This window comes from Numida meleagris, chromosome 3, assembly GCF_002078875.1.
Source record: "Numida meleagris isolate 19003 breed g44 Domestic line chromosome 3, NumMel1.0, whole genome shotgun sequence".
Taxonomy (NCBI): Eukaryota; Metazoa; Chordata; class Aves; order Galliformes; family Numididae; genus Numida; species Numida meleagris.
Genome location: NC_034411.1, coordinates 53,762,441 through 53,788,485, shown reverse-complemented (window position 1 = coordinate 53,788,485; position 26,045 = coordinate 53,762,441). Strand labels below are relative to the sequence as shown.

The 26,045-nt window shown below is 42.1% G+C and overlaps 1 protein-coding gene and 1 long non-coding RNA gene across 3 annotated transcripts; one reads left to right on the top strand and one right to left on the bottom strand.

The window, feature by feature from the left end:
• CCDC28A (coiled-coil domain containing 28A) lies at positions 17,745-24,791 on the top strand. Of its 2 annotated transcripts, none has more exons than XM_021390138.1 (5): positions 17,745-18,593; positions 21,044-21,207; positions 22,136-22,290; positions 22,969-22,991; positions 23,212-24,029. In XM_021390138.1, exons 1-5 carry the CDS (start codon positions 18,436-18,438, stop codon positions 23,225-23,227), a joined length of 516 nt encoding a protein of 171 aa, XP_021245813.1. In that variant the 5' UTR covers positions 17,745-18,435; the 3' UTR covers positions 23,228-24,029. The 2 variants fall into 2 exon arrangements, with proteins under 2 accessions (XP_021245813.1, XP_021245812.1); XM_021390137.1 differs by lacking the exon at positions 23,212-24,029 and adding an exon at positions 24,036-24,791 and having other exon boundaries at positions 17,746-18,593.
• On the bottom strand, positions 21,816-22,962 carry LOC110395564. The gene is made up of 2 exons (XR_002436454.1): positions 22,453-22,962; positions 21,816-22,234 (listed from the first exon to the last, which is right to left on the bottom strand). It is a non-coding gene; the product is annotated as an uncharacterized LOC110395564 (long non-coding RNA).

The following is a 26,045-nucleotide window of genomic DNA, read 5'->3' as shown; positions in this document are numbered from 1 at the left end:
GCGGGAGCCGCCGCCGCCCGCCGGGCGGAGGGGGAGCCCCGCGCGGCGCCCATGTGCGGGAGCGGCCCCGGAGCGGCCGCCGGCGCGGGGAGAGCCCGCTGCGCTGCCCTGCGGCCGGGAGACAGGAAAAAGCCCGGGTTTCTGTCCCCGGAGTGGAGAGGAGGAAGCGTGGGAGGGGGGCTGAGCGCTCTGGATGAGGCCACAAAGAAGGGAAAGCGGCCAGGGAGAAAGGGAGGAGAGAAAGAGAAGGAGGAGGGGAGAGAAAAGCCCGGAGCAGCCCCACCTGGGGAACCCCGCGCCGCTGCAGGCACTTTTGTGAGCGCACCAAACTCCCAACCCGGAAAGCGAGAGCTGGAGCGAGAGGAGGAGAGAGGGGGGGAAAGCCTCCGCGAACCTGGGAAGAGAAAAAGAGGCCGCCGCCTACCTGTGGCTCCCCGAACTGGAGCCTCTGCCAGAGCCTCACCCTTCCCGGCCAGCTCACGGCCGAGGTACGGGCCCGGCCCCGCCGCTGCCCCCGGCTCGAGGGGCTCCCCCGGGGGGATGGGGAAAGAGCTGCGGCCCCTCCGCTTCCCTGCCCGCAGCCGCTCGGGGAAAGACGAGCTGGGAAGCGGGGCTGCGAGTGGTGGTTAATTGTAGTGAGGCTGACTCCACGGTGGGAAAAGCAAAGTCTGGAGCGTGACGCTGAGCTCACAGCTCCCACTGCGTTGCCCCAGCGCGTAACTGTGATGTGAGTGAAGCCGGGCTCAGCCCTCGGAAACCCTGGTGCTCTGCTCCCTTAAGAGGCAACCAGCTCTTCATCAGGATGGGTACTCCCCAGAGAATCGATTCAGCCTACGAGTAACTGCCGACAGCTACTAGTTAACTGGGCCTGGGAACTCCGTGCCTGCTGCATGATAAAGAGAGGAGCACAGTCCCATGCTTCTTGTGGAAAGGGCTCTGGGGAAAAGGGGCTGCAGGGGTCCTGTCTGCCCCACAGCAGCTCCATCCCCTCCGCGGCTGATGCATGACGTGATGAAAGAAACAGGAGGGGTCCTGGGAGAGACCTGCTGCGCCCTCTGTGAGCACCTTGGGGCGGCAAGACTGGTAACAAAACATTCCGAATCACAGTAGTGCTCATGTGTGGTTTTAGCCTGGGCATGGAGGGAAGTTGGAAGGAAACCACACTACTCATAGTTCTTCTGAAGCTCTTGGTGCGCCTTGGAGGAGCTCAGGGACACGGCTGTAGACAGCAGGGCATAAAGCGAAGACTTGGTGGCACACACAGGAACTAAGGGCTGCAGGAAGTGCTTTCAGTGATGACACTCGTGCAAAAATTGCAAGTCACTCGTTCTTCTCATCCATGAAGCAAAAAAAAAGGCTTACTTCTTCAAATTTTCCTCAAAAGTTATGTGTGTGTATATACATATATATACACATATAAATAAAGCTGCTCAACCTGGTGCTTTAAAGAACCAAAGTACCTTTCTTCAGACCTCAGTCCAAACAAGTTATCAATGGATGACTCCACAACCTAGGCTACAGCTGATGCCTGCTGCAGACAGGACAGCTGAGTGCATGCATGCCACGTGTACAGAAACTGGTAGGAGGGAAGAACGCAATGCCAACAGGTCTCATGGGGCCTAACCAGGGCTGAACACAAAAGGAATCCCAGGTGTCGACATCGACTAGCAGAAGATGGAAAGCAGTTGTTCTCTCATGCTGAATTCTTCTGATTTTATTTTGGGACATCGTGTCTTCATTAGCTTTCAGAGTTCTTTAGGGCAGTCAGTTCCCAAGACTAAGGCCTGCTCAGTGGGCTGTTTGATGGAGGAGCACATCCTCCTCGTATCTGTTTTCTTTAAACTGTAAACTGTTTAAACAAGCGGAGAGCTCAGCTCAGGTGGCAGCTGAAGGAAACCCACGGCAGGGTGCCTACTCTACCAACGTCAACAATGCCTGAGTTTGCAGACTGCAGAATGTACTACCACACCAGCCTGAGTGCTGCTGGCAGAAGCAGTACCTGCTTAGGGCCAACAGCTGAACTAAGTTAAGAAATAAACCTGAATTTAAAGTGCATTCTTGAAAAAATCAAAGGCTGTATGTTTAATTCAGAACAATACTTTTTTTTTCCTCATTAATTTGCTTGGCTCTGTTTTCCTGGCACTTCTAGGGAGAAAGCTTTTTCTCTCCTGGCAGCACGAGGGATGCCCGTGCCCTCCCACACTCTGTGCTCTCCTTGCTGTGGCACAGGGGCTGCTCGCTGCTCCACAGCCAGGGGCTCTAGGGCAGTGTGGGCAAGTGGCTGAAGTTAGCAGAGGGAGAAGGTGCGAGGAGAGGAGCAGAGCGTGGGGAGCAGGAGGTGCAAAGGAGGAGGGCAGGGAAAGGGACAGCAGAAACTTGTACAAGGTTTTTCCTTTCGACATCAATTTCATTTCTAATGCTAGACTGGGCGGTTAATTCCATCTGAATTACAGCTGTCTTACTTCAGGATTTTAAGCCTTAAGTTCAATGACCAAATTAAGCGTTTAATAAAGTTCATGTTCTGTTTCAAGAAGCAGAAGACAAGACTGGTGGAAGTTACTCATCCACCATGGTGGAACACTGCCCTTCCCTCTGCTCACTTCTGCAATCCCTTTGGGCCCTCAGAAGCTGAGTGGTGGTGCAAGCATCATGTGGCCAACCATAAAACATCAGGAAGACCTTCCTGAAACTGTAGAAACTGTAGCTACATGGTATTTTAGATGTGGTCATACGGGATCACTGGGCTCATCTGTTGTAGCTCAGCCCACAGCTTCAAGCCACCTGCCTGTGGATGCCAGCAAAACCTGACCACATTGATAAGCAAAAATAAACAATGGTATAGTGTGGGAGGAGGTGGGGTGTTTCTCAGTTGTTCCCAGAGCAGTGCTAATGAGGACTGGTCTGTAATTTAAAGAACAAGCTCAATGTTGCAAGCATATAGTCAGCTTCTGTATTTTTGAGTTACTTTGGCAGTTGTACTACAGAATTTTGGTGAAGGCCTAAAATAGAGCCATTCTACAAGTGAAGGATGTTTTCTGACATTTTATTCTTTCCTGGTTAACTAGAAATATGTGGATGTTCCCAGTCTTGTTGGGGCACTGGGCTCTTTCAATTACCCATTTCATTGCTGTCTTCAGTAGAAAACCTTTTCCAAAGAAGCCTGCAAGAGGTATGCAGGAAATGGGAGTAAATCTGACTCCTGACAATGTCGAATGGTATCAGAATTGCAACCAACCATTTTTCTGGTGATCTGTCTCTCATGACTGCATGTACTTTGTGCTATATATAAATACTAACAAATAAATTGATCACCACAGAAAAATGATGGCTGTTTTGCTGGATTTCTTTAAATTCAAATGCCGCTGTGTTAGACTGAAGATCATCTTTGGTAGACGATGCAGCAGGACTTCCAATTACCACCTTTCTTCCAGCCTACAAGTGCCAGGAACGGGTACCTTTGTTTACTGGAACCCAGAAGAGCCCAGACTGTTCCCTCCTTGTCCCAAAGCAGAATCTAGTGGATACTCTTTTAAAACTATCATTGTCTCCAATGATGACAGGCATTTCCCTGACACAGGTTGCTTACAAAGCCCTGCTTCCCTGAACAGAGTTTCCAGTGACCATACTGTCGTTCACTGGCAAACTGCTGTCAGCCCCAAGCTTTCCTTTTCTGGTTTATCCCTGGGTCAGCTCCCTCCTTGAAGCCTGGAGCTGAGCTCCCTTCTCTACTTATTTCTGTAATATTTTTGCTCGTTTCCTTCACCGTGTTATCTTCATTGTTAAACAAGGGTAGCAGTGTAACTCCAACACCTCCGTCCCCGTTATTCTTGATATTTAGCAGATGCATCCACACTTTTGTAGCAGAAGAGTTTAGTACCGAGTGCTGTCTAAATGGGCAGTAGTTTGGTGCACCAGTCCCAGTGGATTTTCTGTCTCTGCCCTTTTCTCAGCCCCTACATCAAGCTAAGATGCATTCTCCAAGTCTGTGCTTTAGGCTTCGGGTTGTCCATGAAGGAAGCCATAGCTGTGGTGGCCTAAGGATATGAATCAACAGCTCCAACCAGATGCAGCAGCTCTGCCACTACAAGAGGGGCTCTTCCACCCACCCCTGCTTCCTTCCTTCTGTTCCCGCTCACAGACACATGCTCTGCAGCTTACTCTGCAGGCATCTGAAGAACTCAGTGTAGAACAACTGCAGTTCAGCTGCATGAAATGAGGTGCCATGAAGAAGTTGCAGGGAAATCTGCTCTCAGTTTCTGCTCTTCAAGCCACAACAGTACTTAACATCATTCTCAGGGTAGCAGAGTGTTGGGGGAAAAGCTAGGCTGTGAAAAGAAAAAATGCGCAAGAAATCACAGAGCCTGTTAAAACATGAGTATAGCATTACAGCTGCCCCAGAGCACACGGTGATCATCAGAGGCTTTTGGCCTCTGTTCCAGGGACTGCAGTACAAACAGAAGACTGCCAGCCCTTTGGATGGCATGGGACCTTGAAACAGCTTGCCTCTAGGATGACAGTGCTGAAAATGGAAGCAGCCCCAAGCCAAATATCCCAACCAAGAAGAGAAACCAAGTTGCCGCGTGATTATCTCCATGGGTTGGTGGTGCTTGCTCCTAGAGTTGCCACACCAGTTTCCTTCATTTGGTTGAGGCATTTCTGTGTCTTAACAAAGTGCATTCCTTACTTCCACTTCCTCTGTGACAGAAAAAACTTCTGTTATAAGGAAACTTTGCACTTTTTTTAACTGATAAAGTGTTTAGGTTTTTGCTTCACAAGGACTTCAGTTATGCAAACACCACATGTAATTACTAATTATTACTGAGTTAGTTACATAGGTGCAGTGCAGCAAGCGACTGTTGGACAGGAATATGAGTGTCATTTGTGAGAGAAAAACTTCATCTGGAAAATCAAAGACTGGAGGAATTATCAGCTGAAAATCAGACATAACATATGGAGATATTATAAGTGCTGAGCAAAGTCTTTTCTTGTCTCTAGCTTTAATGAGAACGGTTTGTGTCGAAAGTGTTCGTAAATTCCATATGAAATTTTTATTTATCTAATACACTGACCGCATTTATGTCTTCTCTAATTGTGTTACATGTGATCTCCTTTGAAGTAATTGCATAGTTTACATTTTGATTCATTAACTACACATCGTAACAAAAACCAAACAAACAACTACAACAGTTTCAAAAACAGCTCAGTCAAATCAGACATGGAAATGTATTGTCTTAGCAAGGCTGATAATGTTCTCAGTCGAATGCCTCTAGACTTGGAGCAAACAGTACATCTGATGGATGGAGCCTCTTCAGTTGCCCCCCCAGTGTGCAGACTGTGCTGTTCACTAAAACAGAACATGGCTTCTCCTTTGGTATTACCTTACCACAGTCATTGCATATACAGCAAAGTATTTGTTTTTATAGAATCATTAAGGTTGGAAAAGACCACTAAGATCACCTAGTCCAACCATCAGCCCATCCCCACCATGCCCACTGACCCTCAGTGCCACATCTACTCTTTTCTTGCCTCCCTGGGCAGCCTGTGCCAATGTCTCACTGCTCTTTCTGAGACAAAATTCTTCCTAATATTCAACCTGAACCTCCCCTGGGGCAACATGAGGCCATTCCCACTCATCCTAGTTCTGACTGTGTATGTAATACTTTCTAAAAAACATCCAGCCTTGCTTTATTTTAGTTGATGAACACAGATCAATGTACACCAGTGAGCCACAAATGATTTTTGGTGCGTTGCAGTGGCCTCATAAACAAAACACTGGCTTTGGTCACTGGAAATATGCAGTGTGCTAAACTGCCTATCAGCCAGTGCAGATTTTCCAGCTCTCTTCCTTGCAAATGAGCAGAGTTTCCTGCTGTGATCCGCACCATGGATGAACCAGTCAATAGCAAAATTGCTGTGTGCATCAATCTGCAGCACATGGCCATGCTAAACTCAGCCCTCCATTTTAAAAGCCTGTCAGATTAAAAATATATATATATTTCACAAATACAGTTAGTGTATAATCCATGTTTTGGGTATTAACCGTAGATTTTCTTTGATAAATGCCAGGAAAAACAATCATTTGGCTTTGAGCTGACTTTTAAGAATATTCATTTGGAAAGAAGCTGCCATGGTGGCAGATCATGAGACGATTTCTGGATGACTTGTTTACATTCTTCTGCAGAACTTCCCCTACCTGATGGCTGGCTGGGATGAGGGAGATGTGTTGTGCCGCAAAGCTCAACGTTTCTGCTTATATCATTGTCATGGTTTTGTGATTTTCGGTTATTGGTATTCCACATCATAACATCATGTAGTGGACATACCTAGTTCTCAGAAGAGAAGGACTACTACAGTCCCCACGGTACTTTGCTCCTCTGTTACCACTTTCCAGCCGGAGGGAAAAGATAAAAGCTCGCAGTATAAAAACTTGCAGATCACGAGACCTCATTCCTTTTTCCTCCCGTCTCTCTTCTTGGCAGTACCTCGCTCTCCAGCTGTCTTATCATCGGTAGTAGAGTAAAGCCTACCTTGATTTTGGGACATTCTCTCTCTCTGTATTGGATTTATCAGCTTAAATTGTAATTATATTGTATTATAGTGTCTTGTTTTGCATTCCGATATCTTATTTAGTAAATTAGTTTGTTTCTCCTCAGATTGTTGCCGCTGTTCTTTGCTCTCATGGCCATCTCATGACCATTAAAAGAGGAGTGGTCAGCAGGGAGAGGGAGGTGGTGGTCCCCCTCTACTCAGCTCTTGTGAGGCCCCATCTGGAGTACTGTGTCCAGGCCTGGGGCCCCCAGCACAAGAAGGATGTGGAGCTCTTGGAAAGAGTTCAGAGGAGGGCGACCAAGATGATCAGAGCGCTGGAGCACCTCTCCTATGAGGAAAGGTTGAGGGAACTGGGCTTGTTTAGTTTGGAGAAGAGAAGGCTCCGGGGAGACCTCATTGTGGCCTTCCAATACTTGAAGGGAGCGTATAAACAGGAGGGGGATCAATTGTTTGTGAGGGTAGATAGCGATAGGACAAGGGGGAATGGTTTTAAGATGAGACAGGGAAGATTTAGGTTAGATATTAGGAGGAAGTTTTTCACTCAGAGGGTGGTGACGCACTGGAACAGGTTGCCCAGGGAGGTTGTGGATGCCCCGTCCCTGGAGGCATTCAAGGCCAGACTGGACGTGGCTCTGGGCAGCCTGGTCTAGTGGTTGGCGGCCCTGCACTTAGCAGGGGGGTTGAGACTTGATGATCTTTGAGGTCCTTTTCAACCCAGGCCATTCTATGATTCTATGATTCTATGATCTCCTTACCCTTTTCCCCTTTTCCCTTTTCCCGGGGCGTGGGCCCGTGGATCCCCCATCCCCTTCGTCACGGAACCGGGCTGAACACCCGTAAACCGTTGACAATCATAGAATCACCAAGGTTGGAAAAGACTTCTAAGATCATCCAGTCCAACCACCCACATATCCCCATTTAGTCTCTAAGACTGGCATGCTGCCAATCAATAAAGCCTAATGAAATATTTTAAAAGTCCAAAATAATCATTTGGAAGAATGACAGTAAGGGAAAAACTATTTTACGGCTATCCAGAAATTACACTGACCATCAAAGTCTGCTCTAGCTGACATAGCAGTTGAGGAGCTCTACACCTCCAAACACCTTTGCTGGCACATTTGTATATTTTACCACCTGTGTGGTTGTTGTAGTTCTGCTTTATAACAGGTATAAAGGATCCGAATTACAGATGCTGTGGAAACATTATTATTAAAATCTCCCACTCGTACAAACAACAGCTTATGTCACATTAAAAATAAACGGAAGGTGGTAGTACTAGGAAAAGTAAAGGAAATCAGGATTTTTAGAATATACTGTCTGAATATTCCCAAAAGTTTGTGGGCATCAAATATATGATTATGCAATCAGCGCAATTAATGCAGCTGTGTTTCTTTCATGGCATACATCAGACAGTCTGTAAAGCTAAGCATCGGCATGTCGCTCATAAATCAGTACAAAAACATGGCACAGTCTGCAAGATTCACTGAGTCCTTCTTCTGTTCCAAGCGTTTTCAAACTTGGCAGAGTACGCATTCCTCGGAGGACTATGAATATGCCATCTTTGGGGCATTTCTGGCAAAATCATTTTTTGCTAGCTCAAGAAAAAAATAAGTCTACATATAAACACTTTGCTTAATAACACTGGAAACAAATTTTAAATGCAGTGAAATATAACTTTAAAAGTTCTGTTCAGCTTTTCATAAAAGTAGAGTGAAAGAAAGTGTGAAAGAATTTTAGCCCAAGAAATAACTTCTTTAGAAAGAAAAAAAAAAAAAAAAAAGCTGATTGCTTTTGTGCTTCCATCCAGGAGATTCCCTTATGGTCTCTTTCAGAAATGTTTGCAAATTTAATCCTTGGTTGTATATACAGATTAAAAATCTAAACACACTTTCACAATGATGCTACTTTCTGGTTCCTCAGTGTGTTAACTTTTCTATGCTTTATATTTAATGACAGTTATGAGTACAGTTTGGATCACTGGTTACTGTGACCCACAGCTAAAACCTGTAAATGTCTAGAGCGAGTTATTTTACACTGAAGACTGTAACTTTTAAGCAACCTACATTTCTATCTAGTTGTTTTTAAGGCACTTAAATGAAAAGGAGTTTTCATTTAAACCTATTATTCTACTAAGATAAATTCAAGAAAATCTTAAAACATGAGTTTAATAACTACTGCACCATAGTCTAATTAACTATTAGGCTATGTGCTTCAATGGAATAGTGCTACTCTCATGTCCATTGTACTTCATCATGCATTTACTCTTGATCACTTTGTGATACAGACCGTCTTTGTTACACAGGAATGCAGCACACACATCACAGGTGATCTGTTTGGACCTGAGACCTCTTGCTGCTATTTTTGTGTGGTATTTCCAATGCAAAGGACAATGCTTTAAATTTTTAACTTCTTCTTTCCCAATTACAGCTATTGCAGCAAAATCACCTTAAAAAGAAAACTCTAGTATACTCTGCAGTGAATGCACTGCTTAGAAACAGTTTTCTATACAAATACTTCTGTGTATGTGCATTCTCTTGAGGGTGAGATGTTTGTTTATTTTTAATTCTGCATTTGTGTATATCTAAGAAAACAGAGTCTAAAATTACAAACACACTTCCAACATCTGTCTGGAAGAAGATTTCACATAGTTAGCAGAGCTTCTCAGCAATATGTCTTCTAGCGTGGAAAAAAATAGTCATTTGATGCTGTTAAGACTGGGTGGTCATAATTTTACTGAGCCAGCAAGCTACAGAGGGGGAAAGGGGCTCATTTTAACAAGCAACAAAGAAACAACTTGAGGCCAACTACGCATCTGACCAGGAAATCTTGCAGACTGTGAACAACTCATTGTCCTACTTTGATCTTAAGATAACAATCTGAGTTTGGAAGTGAAATTTCATGCTCCTAGCACATTCAATAAAGGAAGACTACTTGCTTGCCTTCACAGTTCTTTGCAGGCAAAATCTTCACAAATCTTCTTAGTTAGAAACTAGAATTCCCTGAGTTGAATCAAAGTTTCTAAGTCAGGCCTATCATTTTGCACATGGAGTTTACCATTTAAAAAATAAAAAGCATGGCTCCAGAAGAAAACATTAACTTTGCCTGTTTTTTTTTTCTTTTAGGCCAAAGAATCTGTCAACAAATTAGCCTACAATTTTTTTTTCCTGTAGCCTAAGTCATCCTTGCTCACGGTGCTTGCCCACGGTGCCCACAGAACAAAAATTACTTGTTGCTGTCCATAAACTTTGGATGTTGGATCACACACATCCAGGTTGTTGAATTGTTTCCTTTCCTTTTTTTCCCCTCTTTTGTCTTGTGTCCATCTGTTTCATGATCTTTGTGATAGGAACGGACTTTGTGTGCTCTCTGAGTTTGTACGGTTTGGTACCACTGGGATTATTGGCTATGACTGAAGATTCAGAGGTGTGGTCAGATGACTATGTCCATAATCCTTTGCTTGTGCACACTGGAGCTGAGGCTGAAATTGCTTTGCAAAGTTAAACTTTATTTACTGGACCTTCCCCAGCATCCCTGAGTTACGCTGTACTAGCAGTATTTCTCAGTGGCAGGCAACAACACCAAACCGGCAACATTGCTCTGTTCATGGAGGGATTATGAATAGTAGTCTATCCTACTGTCAGTAAGTGTAAACAATGGAAAAGAAAATAAAACGTTTTTGTAGGCACTCAGCCAAGCTACTAAAACAATGGAGCAAGTATTTTATTTCAATTGCTACCTTGACTGTTTTTTTTTTCTGCAATGTGTTGCTCCATTATAATCACCATGATAAATTACAGAACAGTTCAAAAAGCAGACTACAGAAAACAAAAGATGTCATTTTGTTCTTGTGATATCAGCTGCATGTTCTATCTTGCTGCACTGAATTAATCATAAACAACATTCAATATTTAAACAATATTTCAGTTTTAAAAAGGGGAAAGAGCAGGTGCCTGCAAAGGGCAGATGTTATGAATTTAAGGTTAAATAAAATGCAACAATTCTTATCACACATCATTTCTATTATATATACCAGAAAACATAGCCTGTACTAAGTCCCCTATTGTATACAAGAAAAGCCTTCCTTCCAGAATTTTCTGATCTGTTCTTGTTTCTAGAATTTACTTTCTATTTTGGTTTGTAAGAGTTCAGTTTTTTGGAACTTGATGGGATTCTGTAGATTCCATGTTGCTGATCTCGGAGTGATTGAAAATGAAAAATGAACTTTGTTACATTTTAAATTAGTGGTGAAATTGCAAAACCAATTCAGCAGGTTGCCCGAGGACAAAGGACTTGCCCAAGGTTTATTTTGATTTATTATAGAACCACATATGAAATTCATTCTCATCTAACATTTAACATGCAAGCATTTCCAAGCTTTTTTCTCAAGTCCATCAATGAGCCATTTGATTCCTGTGTGAAAGTCTACTTATGATTGAATTAGCAAATGTGCAAACAATTTGGTAGATAGAAACAGTTGATTGTAAAGTACAAGTATTTTAAAAAGTCAGCAGGCACTGTCCAAGCCAGACAGGGAAAGAGATGGGGATTAGCAATCCTCTCGTGCAAAAAGTATTTTCCCTACCTGCTTTCTTTCTACAGCATTTCCTTTCCTCACAGCCTTATCTTTCAGGAAAACCTAATCTTTTTGCAACGTACCAGCTTTGAAAGCCTTGGAAATTGTTTTAAAATGATTCAAAAGAGAACATATTAAACAGTAGTAAACTTCCAATGCATTTCTCACTAATCTTAGTTTTACATCCCTGAGAGAATCTGAAAAATTGTATTGGATTTGGAATTAGACCTGAAGTACTGGTGGTGCTGTTAGAACCAGTGAGAGACTTTCTCCTTTCCAGCTGGAGTTTTAGTGAGCATTAATAGTGAAGCAACTAATTTACAGTCCCAAATTGCTTTTGCCTCAGAAGATCTTAATGCATGCTACAAATATTTAAACCAAATACCTAGAGACAAGCAAATGTGGATGTAAAATGGCTTCTATATCCATTGAACAAATGCAGAATACGCATTAAATTAGCATGTTTTTACATTACTAAAAATTACATTGTGATATGTATCTAGAAGGTGATCAAATGAATGTTGTCTAAGGAAAAACATCTTCACTGGAACTATAGTGCAGTACTAGAACAAGATATCCATAGAAGCGGTGGAATCACCATTATTGAAGGTTTCAAGACAAAACCACAATAGATGTGTCAACGGCTCTGGTCTGAGCAAGAGGCTGTGCTGCAGAACATGTGTGCAACTTCTGTCCTTGGAGGATTTCAGGATAGGCTGGATAAAACCCTGGGCAACCCGGTTTGAGCTCAGAGCCCCTACTTTGACTTGGAGATCTCCTGCAAACCTTTCCCTATCCCAAGATGCTGTGACTTCAGGAGTTACTTCCCAGCAGCTATTTCCACATTTCTGTGAATATTAAATCCAGACTAAACAGGGAGCATATTAATAACATTTTCTTTTCCAACGTGATTTTCCAGGCATATAGAAGAAGGAAACTGAGCAGCTTCTCCTCCTCAACAAAGATATACTATATTGCCACCTACCTGCATCATCGGCTATCATCAAACTGTTAGATCCTCTGTACAGACCTCTTGCATTTGGGGTAATGAAGGAGCTGATCTGATACCTACACTAGCATCATCCATGGGAAACCACTGAACAGGACTGAGATGCTGCCAGTGAATTTAGACTGAATCAGGACTTTAGAGCTCACAGTTAGTTTCCAGGCTTTTTTTTTTTCCTGAGATGTTTTAACAAGTGCAACCTGGAAAGCATGTTAGCAGTCTCTTTTTCTCCTCTTCAGTCCCTCACCCCTGCTCCAAAGATTCCAGTAGTAACATCAGTAGCACCAAATAGAAGATTTGTCACAGTCTCCTTTCATTTTTAGCTGTTTACAACATAGAATAGAGCGTTAACTGTTACTGCTTCCCTTTGTGGATGCCAGATGCAAGAAAATTTCAGTAGCAGTCCTGTTTCCTGCATATTTAGAACCATTTTTGGTTATCTTCAGCAATAAAAAAAAATAACCCCTTTAAATTGAAGGAAGAAGATTCACTGTTTGAGTTAGGCAGTAGACAGTTGTTCCTATTCAATCTATAGAGGTGTCTTGGGAAAGAAAGCCGAGATTTTCCAGAGGCTCAGAGAACTCTTCAGAAAAAAATGCTGAGACCCAGAAGATCTTGGGAGACAAGGCCTGGAGAGTATGAGGGAAGGTTTCCACAAGTAAAATTAACAGGGGAAAACTTCTGGAGTTCAGAAAGGAGAATAGACTTCCTTTGCTCAGGACACATAGCTGGGAAAACTTAGGAGCAGCACCAGGTGCCCACAACAATGTCCACCAACAGCCTCAGACACAGCAAGCCCTGAACCAGGGAATCCAGTGAGGAGCAGCAGAAGGCAGGGCTGGAGACAAGGTACCCTCCCAAGCAGGGCTAGAGCTGGAGGCTGGCACACTTGCAGCGATAGATCAGGCAGCAACTGAAGGCCCTGGTCTGTGCTGAAAAGGGACTTCTGGTCCCATGAGAAGTAGGGCAGAGGGACACAGGGGGCTGGCCTGGGCCATTCAAGCCTTTAAGAGCCCTAGAATGCTCAACCACAAACCTGTTGAAGACCAAAAAGCATTCAGAGGTAATACCATATATGCTTGCCAGCTTCTCGGGGTTTTTTTGTTTGTTTGTTTTTGTATTGGTGTTTTTTGTGGTTTTTTTTTTTTTTTTTTTTTTTTTTTTTTTTTTTGCAGGTATCTGCAACTGGCTGCTTTGGAGTTAGGACACTGAGCTATATGGACCTTTGCTCTGACCAGCAGAGCTGCCTTTGCTGGTGGCATCCATCAAACCTGCCAGAGTGAGTAGAATCAACTTTCATTCCCAGGGAGTTCCTAGATCTTGGGGAGATCACCTCAGTCTTTGAGGGTGTCCCTTTGAGCAAGGGGCTAGAGCAGGGCCAGAGAGAACGGAGGATATATTTAGACAAAGAGAAGGGACTGGGTCACAACTCAAGCAGATAGCTTCAGAAGTGAGGAAGGCTGGAACAAAACTGCCTAAGGAAGTCCTGGGAGAATGTTGGCATGGAGCTAAAGAGGTTGGCTTACACTAGGAAACTGGGGCAAACAGAACAAAAAAAGCATTGAGCCTCAGAGGCAGACTTACCCATAACCTAAAAGATTCTGCTTTCAGAGCAATTCTGCAAGTATCTTCTGTTTGCACCCCTCCCCACCCCTTCTCCCCTTGTTATTCCATTGTGGTTGCATGAATCACTATGTTGCTAGCCCTAGGAGGTTGTTTATACAACATGTACATTCGGCATTAGATTTTTGTTGTTTCTAAACTGGTCACATATTTAACGCTTCGGTAACTAAGTATTGATTTTCTTGCAGTAAGCTAACATTGGATACACACATAATAGGGGTGGATTTGTTACGCTACTCATTCCCTTATGTAACAGTACTGACTTCAGAGGGACTATTCATGTTTGAGATGCAGGAACTGATAAGTAATAATACAGAAGTCTAAATATTTATCTGCTCTAGTAACCATTCATTTAAATAGCCAAATCATAGTGTGAAGAGAGAGAGAAAGAGAATACAAAAACATACGTTGGCACTTTTTCAGTGACATCTCTTCAGGGCATATCATCATTCTGCAAAGCACTGCATGCCTAACTGACACAGTTCTACATCCATGTTATTTCCAGTGTTAATTCATTTTCTTTATATATCATTTTAACTTTGCTGCCTTGTTCCGCACACAGTTGGCTGACAAATATAAACACACTTTGTTATACTGCTCACTGGAAAAAAAGAAATAAGTACCTCATTTCACATGAAGAGGTTATGTCCCATGGTATGGTTTTTGTGTTTGTTTGGTTTTTTTTTGGAAGGTGACACTACAGCAATGTCATGGTTCTAAGAGTATAAGGTACCACCCTGTGAAATACACCTAAGATGAATGATATAAGCCAAAGAACAACATGCTTTCATCACTCTTTTGGAAGCCTCGAGAACGTACTTACCACCTCCTATTAACTGAATAGGGCTTTCAAAAAGGAGAATATGATTTATTTGCATGCATATCTCAAAGCAAAATACAGACTTTTTTTCTTTGAAGTTCTTCTTCAAAGCATCTTCAAAGGTAGGCCTCTAGTTTGCAGGGAGATATACATGTAAATAAATTCAGATTCAATGAACCTTTTAATTTGCTTCTTTAACATTAAAATTGTTCCTATGAAAACACTCACCCTTGCATCACTTCAGTCAGTAAGCATACACAAATGCTACCACTGCAATGCTTGCTGGTGTTGCCAGGGAAAAAAACAAAAACAACATTGTAAAGGAAGAGAAAAAAAAGCATTTTCCAAACTGCGAATCATTACTACAATACAAAATTATGCAAAAGCTCAGCTAAATGGAGATAATCCAAAACATACTTTTTTTGTCTCCCTCCTGGTTAATGTATATCTTTATTTTATTCCAGGTAACAGCGTTATCTGGAATTGAGCTTTAGTAACACAACAAGACCACATTACCTTTGATTCTTTGCTCTGAACTTATTATTAATATTTATCAGAAATTATTCACTATAAAATTACTTTCACTATGAGAACATAGAATAAAGTCTGATGCCTCCCCAATTACCTGCCCCTGTAGGCTTCAATAAACCAGATACTGAAGTGGAGAACAGACATTTTAATAACAATTCTAGTGTAATGTACTGGATAGTGATAACAAATGTACTTGAAGCAAAACATAACCTGCATACTAAGATTTGTAGGTCATTCCTGGGGTGTCTGAGGGAAATCATACACTGTATACACTCTGTTTTTAAGAATAGCTACGTAAGTCCTTGATTCCTCATACTGAGAGATTAAATTGCAGTAAGTTTGACAGTGGAACCCAAATGCTTTCTGAATATAGAAGAAATTTTAAAAAATGTTTACATTTGAGATAGAAAAATCCCCTTTATTTAAAAAAGTCCAGAACGCATTCTATTTCAAGTGCTTTGGAAGAAACAAAGAATACCTGGTCATCTTGCAACGTCACAGTCAAGCCTCTCTTCCTCATTCTCTACACACAGAACACCATTAATCACGGGAAAAAAAAATCCCTCCCTACACAAACTGCAAGGAGGGTACATTTACTTGCTTACACACCATGTGAGAAATGAGAGGAAGGAATACAAACTCTTCAGAAGTTACTTTAGAGAAACAGCATTTATCTTATACAAATCTCCCAAATACCTATGAAAACATCTCTGCAAAACTTGCTTTTTCCATTTCTTGTAGCCCTCGTAAATATGTGTGTATGTGTATGTGTGTATATATATATATATGTATGGGTGAATGAGGATTCTACTTGGGCAGCCCTGTGGCTGAGAGTTGATGACCAGATTACTGCCTATTTGAATTTTGCCAGCTCTTGTTTTCCTGTAATGCATGCCAAGCTGCATAGCAGAAGCCTTTTGTGTTAAGGAATCAGAAAGATAGTAAATGTTTCTGCTTTTCTACCTTTCCCTTAAGTCTTGCCCCTTTACATTTTTGTATAATATGTCTCCAGTGTTACATTCTTTCTTTTCACTTGTGCTTTTTTTCCTGTGAGACACATAGCTTTCATGTGAAAGCCCCCCTAGACAGCATTTCCATTAGTAAACTCCAGTTTATCAGAGATAACCTCTGATTCAGATCTCTTGCAACAAAACTGTTCAAAATGTATCAGAACTGATTCGGCACCTCAGATCCAGACTGTATGCAGCTACCCAGGAATTACTTCTACTGCACAATTGTCTCCAGATGACCTTTGGTCCGTGTCCTTCATCTGACATCCACTGCAAATGCAACCTCCCTTTGGCAGCACCACTTCTCAGATTCAAAGTGATCATTGAGTTCTCACAACTGCAACATCCAGTGGAAGTCTTTCTGAGGCTCTGTTATAGCTAGTGGTGCCTCGAATCTAATTCAAGATCCAGAAGAAGGTTCATTGTCAGTGTACAACCAGAGAATCAGTATTTTGATATTACAGAAAGTTGAGACAGAGGGAGGGATACATCTTATCTGCACACCTGTCAAGCCGCCCAATAGCTTTATACTGAGACATACCATGCCAGCACCAGCAAAGACACTGGGCAATGCTTCCACTCTGAGTGGTACCGATTTTGTCACCCTTCAGAGCTGGGGTGCAAACAAAATCTGAGAGTTCTCATCAGAAAACATACAGTTACGAATACATGTCTTAGGCAGAAAGCAAAAACTCAATGCAAATAGATGAAATTCAAGTTGAGAAGTAACTTAAGAGATTAGTTGGTAAGTTCATTTCTCAGAAGAAAACCTACTGACACAGTGCCAAGCTGCACACCATGGCAGTGAAGGACGAGGGATGTGCAAAGCATTCAAGTCAGCAAAGCCATCGACATCAGGGAGCCCAGACGAGACAAGTGATGCTTGGAAACGCCATCGCTTGAGTCCCTCTGCAATGGAGGCAGCACCAGGAAATAGTCTCTGGGGACCTGAACTCATTAATACTGCAGGCAGGCGGCACACCCCGCTAATGACACCTGCCCTGGAACTTAAAGTCTAGTAAACCAGCTCCATAAGCTTGGAATCGAGGTCAGAGAAGGCAGAACTGCACAAACTAAATACTGCTCTGGGAACATCCATCAAGTTGCATGAGAGAGCAAGGACCTTCCCTATCCATCTGATGTTATTTATCTCTAAAGCTTAAAAAACGCGACGGGCAAGGTGCAAGCTACCCGAGGCGTAAGGACACGAGCAGCACGAAGTGATGCTGCCCCCTGGAGCACAGAACCTACAACTGACAAGAGCCCAGCACCGAGAGCAGAGAGACAGCGCCAAGCGCGCACAGACAATCCCGTTCCCGTTCCTCTGTTTCTGCAGATTGCAGCCCCGCAACCAGACGTTCGGGCAGGGACACCCGCTCACAGCAGCCGTTCACATTCCCCTTCACCTCCCTCAGGACAGCCCCCCGCAGCGCTAACAGCGAACAGCCCCCAGCCCCCATCCTCCTCGCAGCCGCGCCCTTGCACGCATGCTCAGAGCCCCTGCACGCATGCTCAGAGCACGCCCCGCCCCGCCCAGTGCCGGCAGGCTCTTTCCGCGGGGGACTCTGGGGGCGGTAGTTCCCCTTCCCGTCAAGGAGGGGGCGGGGCTCCCACGATGCCTCGCGCGGCCACGTGACCTCGCGCCGCGCTTGCCGCTTCCGCGGGGGCGGGGTGAGGGCCGGCTGGGCCGGGGGTCCGCGCGCAGCCCTGGTGGGCGGGGCCGGCCCGTCCGCGGTCGCCGAGGCTGGTCTATAGTGGGGTTGTGTGCTTCTGGGTGGCTGTGGTGTGTCGGGAGTGACGCTGCGGGGTGTGAAGTGCTGGCCTGGGACTAGACGTGCCCTACCCTGGGCTTTGGAGGAGGTGCTTGTCCGTGTGAGGAGCGGCAGCGGTGTCACAAGCATGTAACGGGCCAGCGCCCGACAGTTGGATCCGTCGTAACGACAGACTGAGCTCCAGCAAGGCCGCTGCCTTGTACGGCGGGGCTGAACGGCTGTCCTCGTTCCGGTGTTGTTTCTCGGGATTTTGACCGGTGTGCACCTGAGCAGTCGCGGTGTGTTCCAGTAGCGGGACACAGAGCTTGAGATCGATAACGTGACCTGCGTGCTGAAGGCAGCGCTGGAGATCTGAGCTCCTGCCTGCTTTGCTGGGCTCACAGGCCCGGGCAGATCCTCCTGGCAACTGGATCTTCCCACTAGAAGAAATAAGCGACTGCTCAGCTTTGAAGGAACTAGAACTCTGTTGAGGTGCACTGTAATGTTTCTTGCTTTGTTTTCCTTCCTTTTGGAGGATAAGAAATCGGTCTGGAGGCAGTAAATCAGAGGAAATGGAAGAAAGGAAAATCAAGAGGAGAAGCCCCAAGTCCTCCACCGCCCACCCCGTGCAGGTTGCTAACTCCAAGAAGAACTCTGTGCCAGTCAGCAAAAGCACCGCCTTTTCCAATCCCGCGCCACAGCCGCCGGGGCAGAAACCAAAGCTGAAACGGTAAGCCCTGCAAGCTCGATGAAATGAGCCACAGACCTGGCAGTGCAGGACAGCCTAAAGGGTGTGCAAGCTGGCTGAGAGGGAATGAGAAACGAGAGATTCAGGCTTGGGAAAATAACCCATTATGCCTGTAACAAAGCAAATTGTTTTTCATGTGACAGAATAGTTGTTTTGCAAAGGAGGAAGCTGTGCCATGCTCCTCTTGTACACTTTTATATAATCTTAAATAATGTTGTAGGCTCATCCTGATTATAATGATGTAGTTGGATAGTCTGATGTGACTTTTCAAATACAAGAATTGGGTGATTAAATTTGGCAAATACGGACATCATTAGGGAGATAGAAGAGCCCCAGCCATACAGGTGTGAGGAGCAAATAAAGTATTTCATGACTGCAAGATTGGATCTGGTTAGTAGGGCAGGAAATGAAGGACATAAGTTGAACAGGATGAGCCGGAACAGGAATTTCCAGACGCTTTTGTCTGGGGAGCTGTCAGAGGCAGCAGCAGCACCTAGGCCTCTTGCTTACAGAGGGAGGCATTCAGCTCTTAGAAAAGCACAACTTTGGAATAGTTTGTGTGTTATTGATGCTGCGTGTATTTCCACTTGAGCATCTTAATATTCTTGCATGTTAGAAAATAGATTTCTTGGCCATGGCAGAAACAGCAGATCAATGAGTGATGAGAAATTTTGAAAGTAAAATAGGAGCTGGTCTTCCTCACCTGCCCTCTAGATGAACTTTCTTTGCTGACCTATGCTCAGTAGGAGAATGCCTATTATAAGTAATTTATAGGTACCAAAATCGTAAAAATTGCTCACTCAGCCATGGTTTCTGAACATCTGCTTGTCCTTGAATAGAGATAAGTTTAGCAACCTGCCTTTTAGTGATATATACTGGGGCATCGGGAAATAAGGAGGATAGAGGGGAGTATCTTGATGTCTGCCTGTTGCATCCTGATCTACTCCCAGAGAGACAATTTGGCCTTGTGTGGAGGCCCTGGCTTCTTTTGAAGTTTGATAAGCCCACTCACGTCTTTTCATTATTACGTTTCTTTTGCTGAAGGTCTCTTGTTAAAACAGAATAGCCTTACAACGTGCTTTCTAGTGTATAATGCTACATCCATTACTATTTGCAGCATCTAGAAGCTATTACAGTTTTGCAAGCAAGAACTAGTCACATAATACAACAGCTATATATGCTACTAAAATATATTGTGTATTTACTTCTACAAATCATTCTTCTGGAATGCACTACAAATGTGGTCCTTGTAGCCCACAGTATGGGCCAGAGAGGAGACTGTTCCTGCTTTGGAACTAGCTAGTGAGTTCTGGAAGAAGAATGTCAATGTTCAAGTTATCAGTGAAAACAGTAATCACACCATTTGCTCAAACTTTCCAAGTCAGAATGGTATTTGACATAACAACGTGAGGATGGATTGTTGCTACAGTAGCAGTGTAGGAGTACTTTCACTTCATCTGCAAGAATATAATGAAATAACTTTTCCTGGCAGTAGTACTGTATTGTATTAAACTTCAGATATGTTTGGAAAAAATAGATGACCTTTCTGGTGTACAAACATTTCTTTAACTCTGAAACTGAAGTAGAAATATCCAAAAGTAAACCTAAGTTGCGAGCTATTGCCCAGTGATGAACCAGCATTGATAACTGTTGGACCATCACTTAGTTCAGCACATAGGTAATGTAGTCTATATGATGTTTACAGACATAGAAGCTGTTATTCTCAAAACAGAACGATGATTGCCTAATAGGAAATGTTCATGGGAAGGAATGGGTTTACTATGCTGTAAACCCTTTATCTTCACTAATTAAAGCCTCTTCGCTAAGCCTCTTTTTTTTCCTTTTTAAAAATGTCCCATAGAATTCTGTTTTACTTCCTAGGCTCAGCTTTTCACTGAATCAGATTCTGAACTGGCTCACCATAAGGCTGCAGAAGCACTCAGTCTGATGTGAGAGAAGGGCTATGGGCACACATGGATGGGCAAATGAGGGATGAAAACAGCCTCCTACCTGAATTGCATTAGCGTAGAATGCAGTCTGTCTCTGACTCAGAGACAGAATGTGCCACTTCTCATTGTTAATTGCATTTAGTTTCCATATTCACTGCATGTTCATTTGTGTTTATACTGCAATATAATCTTCAAGTTATTAAGATGGCTATTACATACGTGTGCCCTGTTCCTGTTTTCCACCCTTAGTAGGAAAGCAGACTGTTGGAATCCTTATTTTGCAGTATCAAACTGTCAAGATAGTGATTTTTCTTTATTCTCAAGACAAACTTGTGATCCATTTTTTAATTTGAACGGAATAACTGAAATACGCATTTTCCATTTCATCTCACAGCCCAGTTGTCAAATTATCCTACATTTCAGACTCTCAAAGGAAGTGAAAGCAGGAAGTAATATTGTTGTTTAACCACTTCATTTCTTCAGAGTAATAAAAGAGAAAGCCAAACCTCCAGGAGGCGAAGCAAAAGGGGCCCAGGCAGCACCAATCCAGCATTCTTTCCTCACAGATGTATCAGATGTCCAGGAAATGGAAAGGGGACTTCTCAGCCTCCTGAATGACTTCCACTCTGGCAAACTTCAAGCATTTGGTAAGCGTGTCAATTGTCTACATGTAAAGGTTGCCTTTATACGATGGTAACATTTGCAAATAAATGTGCTATATGGACAAACTGCCAGTTTAACTTAATATTAGTCTCTGCTATATGAACTCAAGTTTAATATAACTTAATAGATCATACCCTGTTTTTAAATGACAGTGCTGTTGTACGTTTGTCTTTGTTGTGAGATTATTCAGACGCCATTTTATTGTTTCTTCCAGCCTACATGGCACACTAAGTACGCGCTCTGGCTTGTGGATTTAAGATACCAATTTAAAACCACTTACGTTAGTATAAATATAATAAGAAATACATTATTTAAGACCTGATTTTGCAGTGTATTAATGCCTTATAGACTGTTGGTAATTACTCATGGATCTTCTGCTAATTGTGTTATATTCAGCTTATTCTTCTGTGTTAACATATCTTACTATTCTTCCTACTTCCACTGCTGACGAACGTTTGAAAAACTCACGTATGCTTTTGCAAGTTCAGTGTTAGGTCAGCACATCACATAACCTCCACACTGATTGAAAAGAGAACATAGGAAGTCTATAATACATAAAGAATCAGTTATATTAAGAAAATATCAGGACTAATCAAAATTGTGAAGAAAGTTTATTGTATCAGATTTAAAATTAAAATACAGAGGCTTCTTAAGTGGGAGAGAAAATAGCCAGTGAAATGTATATTCTAAAAAAGCTGTTAAGTGTGTTCGGTGGTTATCAAAAATTCAGGACAACACAACACCAGACAGAATGACAGAAACTTCAGCAATGAAAAAGGAAGAAATAATTTAGAGAGCAAATTATAAGTTTGAACACCAGATTTACCTTCTCTGATGTAAAACGCTGTCATCTTCACACTTCCATTTGTTCTTTCAGCTTTCCTTCTCTAACGTTATCATTTGTCCTCTTAGGAAATGAATGTTCCATAGAGCAAATGGAGCATGTGCGGAGCATGCAGGAGAAACTTGCCCGCCTCAATCTGGAGCTCTACGGGGAGCTGGAAGAACTCCCTGAAGATAAAAGAAAACTAGCCAGTGACTCCAATCTGGATAGGCTGCTATCAGATGTAAGTACAGGGAAGGCAGGAGACACAGAACTTGGTCCACAGACTTGGGCTCAGGAATAAAACAGTACTGGAAGGACAGCGATTCTGTGCACAGATCACAGCCTAAGAAACGTTCAGTTGAGGAAAACATAGTTTTGTAATAAGTCAAGATGGAAGCCTTACCTGCTTCATCTTCATTTTGAGAAAATATGCTATGTTGCTTTCTTCTTTTTGTAGACTATTGCTTGATTTAGTGAGTGGAGCATTCTGGCTGTACATGGTCTGATGCAGGCATTTTTAGATACGGCTTATGTATCAGAGAATGATGATCATTTTCCTGTGGCCTTTCCTCCTGCACCTGTGGAAGGCCACACAAGGAACTTAGATCTATATATTCTACACTTTCTCCTTTCTCTTGTGTGTTTAATTGCAAAAATGTAATTCTCATTAACAACTACATTTAAGATTTCATTGTTGAAATTGTTAAAATTTCTTGAGATAAGTAGATTTAAATTTCATTTTGGGACTTAGTTCTGTTCTTATAGAATTCAGTGCATGTCTGATAAAAAAGGAAACCACTTCAGCCCAAACCATTAATGATTTCCATTGTTGTTTTAATGTATTTCTTTCATTATATCAGCACAATCACTGCATTTGACTGAAATGCCATTTCTGATAATTTTAACATTTATATTGCAGCTGGAAGAACTGAATTCATCTATGTATCCTTTTCCTTATTATTATCCCATTTCCTTATATTATCCTTATTGCGTATTATAATTATTAACTGTAAGTTACAGTCTATTTCTGGAGTAACTGGTGTCTTCCTTGGGGGGCAAATCTTTTCAATAATGTCCCTTCTTTGAAATTAGTACTGTAAAATAGCTTGGATTTTACGTTCTCCCAATACAGAAGTTACTGGATCTTAACATTTAACTACAGGACTTTTTTTGTATAGTAATTTATTTAGCTAGAATTCAGCACTTTAGACAATGTGTTGATTGTAGATGACAAAGCCAACAGCGCCTTTTCACGTGCATCTCACTGAGAAACTCTGGACCAAACACACATAATATTTCTTTTGTATTATTCAGAAATGTTCTGTCCCACTGATAAATGAATCGTATTACCTCTTTTTTCCCCCTGTAGAAACAGTATCACTAATTTTACTGCAAATATTGGGTTAACATTTTTTTATTTCTAGAGTTGAGCTACAGTTGCACTGATTACTTAGCCGTGCTCTGGTAACTGCACAAATGCATGCTTTTAACCCATCAAAAAGACAAAGCTAATTGCCTTGGCTTGATTTTGCCTCTGTGCTTCTGATAAGCTAAAAATACATAGAGGTGAGGAGCGTTGCATTCCATCTGGTTATTTCTGATTTTACAATGCTTTGTATGCACTGAGTAAAGTGGGACTTGAGATACAGAGAATATAGATATCAGTGCAGTATCTGTGAAAAGCTGTTCAAGGCTAGATCTAGTGAATGCTGCAAATGAAATGCAATACCACGCAATAGTAATAAATTTCCTCTGTCATCTCCCCTTGATCTGCCAGCTAAAGCTGTAGGTAAGTGATGCTTTAATCTCCACGAGGAAGATTAAACTAATGGTTGAAAGCTAGTACAGAACTCAGTAGAACTGAATTAGTCTGTACTGGTGCATACCTGGTAAGGGACTAAGTGTAGCAACATTACATTAAACAATGCTATCTTGTTTATATTGTATCTGTACGTGAAAACATTATTCCTTAATGGCGTGCTTCAGCCAAAAACTACATTTAGCAGATGCTCAAGATATTCCAAATAGCACCACAGGCTGAAGAAACAGCTTTCTCAGTTTGCGTTCTTGCATAAGCTTTTATTTTGTGGGTTTTTTTTTTCCTGCCACTGGAATCTAGAATTGGTAGCTTTTAATTATTTTATTATTATTGTACACAATGAAGAATCAAAGTGCAAATCCAGGTGTTTACTTTTGCACATTCCTCTGAGTACTGCATAATGTCAGGACTCAGTCTGTAGAGATTTCAGCAGGTTGTTGTGATGGTATGCTTTATATCATTGCCTTATTTAATAGGAAAACACTGGGGAAACATGGAAGTAAATTTATTCTGCTGTGATGTTCATATCATTGCAAATGATGTATAAGTTCATCAGCATTTCTCCCAGTTTTGTGAAGGTAATGCAGTTGTTGCCTTTCTGATCAGTATGTAGACAATCCGCACACTAGCTTTAGTGTGTTTTGTTCATCAGTGCTGCCATTGAGATTTTATTGTTAATGAAGACATTTTAAATATATAACATTTTATTTAGAGAAGTTATCTATTCAGCTGTGTTAAGGAAGAGTTCTTACATGGTCTGAATACCTGCAGGGTTTACTTTTTTTCATTACTGTGAATAATTATTATTATTTCTGTCACTAAGCAGAACTAGCATGCATGCTAGCAGTACGTATAATTACATTAAGTTCTGTGACACTCAGAAATTCGATAAGGTTACTGTTCAATAAATCTGTTATATGTAATTTTGCAGTTGTTCCTGTGTTATAAATGATCTGGCAGAAGTTGGTATCATATTCACAGCCAGGGGAAAAAAGCCTGTATTAGTGTAAAAATCACACTGTCTTTAGATCCAGGATTTCCATCCTCGCTCATCAAACTATGCCTTTGGTTTTAGATTTTTTACATTTTCTTAGATAATAGACTCAGATTCTACATTGTACATAACTTACATACTTAAGAGGAAAAATCGTTATTCTTCTACTTAAGAGTAAAGCATCTATCCATAGTAGGCAAGCTGCCAGTGAATAAAAGATACCAAGCTGGAGGAGATTCTTCAGCTACAAGACAGAGTTGAAAATTCCATTAGCTGCAGCTCCACACAGCACCAACTCTACACTGTGAAGCTGAAGAGAGGAAGATTTTTCAAACATCACAGTGTACTGTGCCTTTGGCTCCAAATTCAGCTTTAAATACTTGTATTTCCTACCTCATCTAACAAGCAAATCTGAATGGTTAGCCAGTACGATCCCAATCAGGCTCTTCACTTAGGACATTCTTGTTCTCTTCGCGACTTATCTACTTCATTGTTAAAATTCTTTAGGGGTTTTGCATACTGCTTAAACTACCTCCAAGTCCCAGACTGAAAATGGGTATATACTTATGATGTTGTAAAATTCAAAAATTTTAGAACTAGAATATAACATACAAAATGAAGCCTAGTTATTTGTCATCTCCCCTCTTTAACCAGTAACTTTTCACAGTCAGTGCTATCACCTTGTTTTTGCATACTTCAGAACATCAAGCAAAAATGCAGCATTAGTTTTAGCCTCATATGTGTTAAGACCTGATGCTAGTTAGGGTGGCAGAAGTCATTATAGCTGCATTTAAACAAGCAAAATTACATTCCTGCAGCTCACTTTGGTTCAGGAGGAGAGGAAAGCAAAGCATCTGGAGACTGAGCATGTCTTCATGTGGTAACAAACTGATCACATTTATAAGCTCTTGAAGGAAAATACTTAGTGTAACATATCTGCACACAGCCTTCTGCAATTATAAAATTACATAAGCTATAAGTGACTACAGAAAGTGAACTCCTTTTCTGTTGTTTCCTGAAGAGTTCTTTATGAAGATGAAAATGTATTAATCTTGAATATTTCCTGCTCAGAACTCACTATACTGACAGTGGAAATGATACTCAAAAAGAGACACCGTTTCCTGCACTGCCAGTCTGGATTACCTCACTCCAAGAGACATCTGTTAAACATCAATGAGCCAAA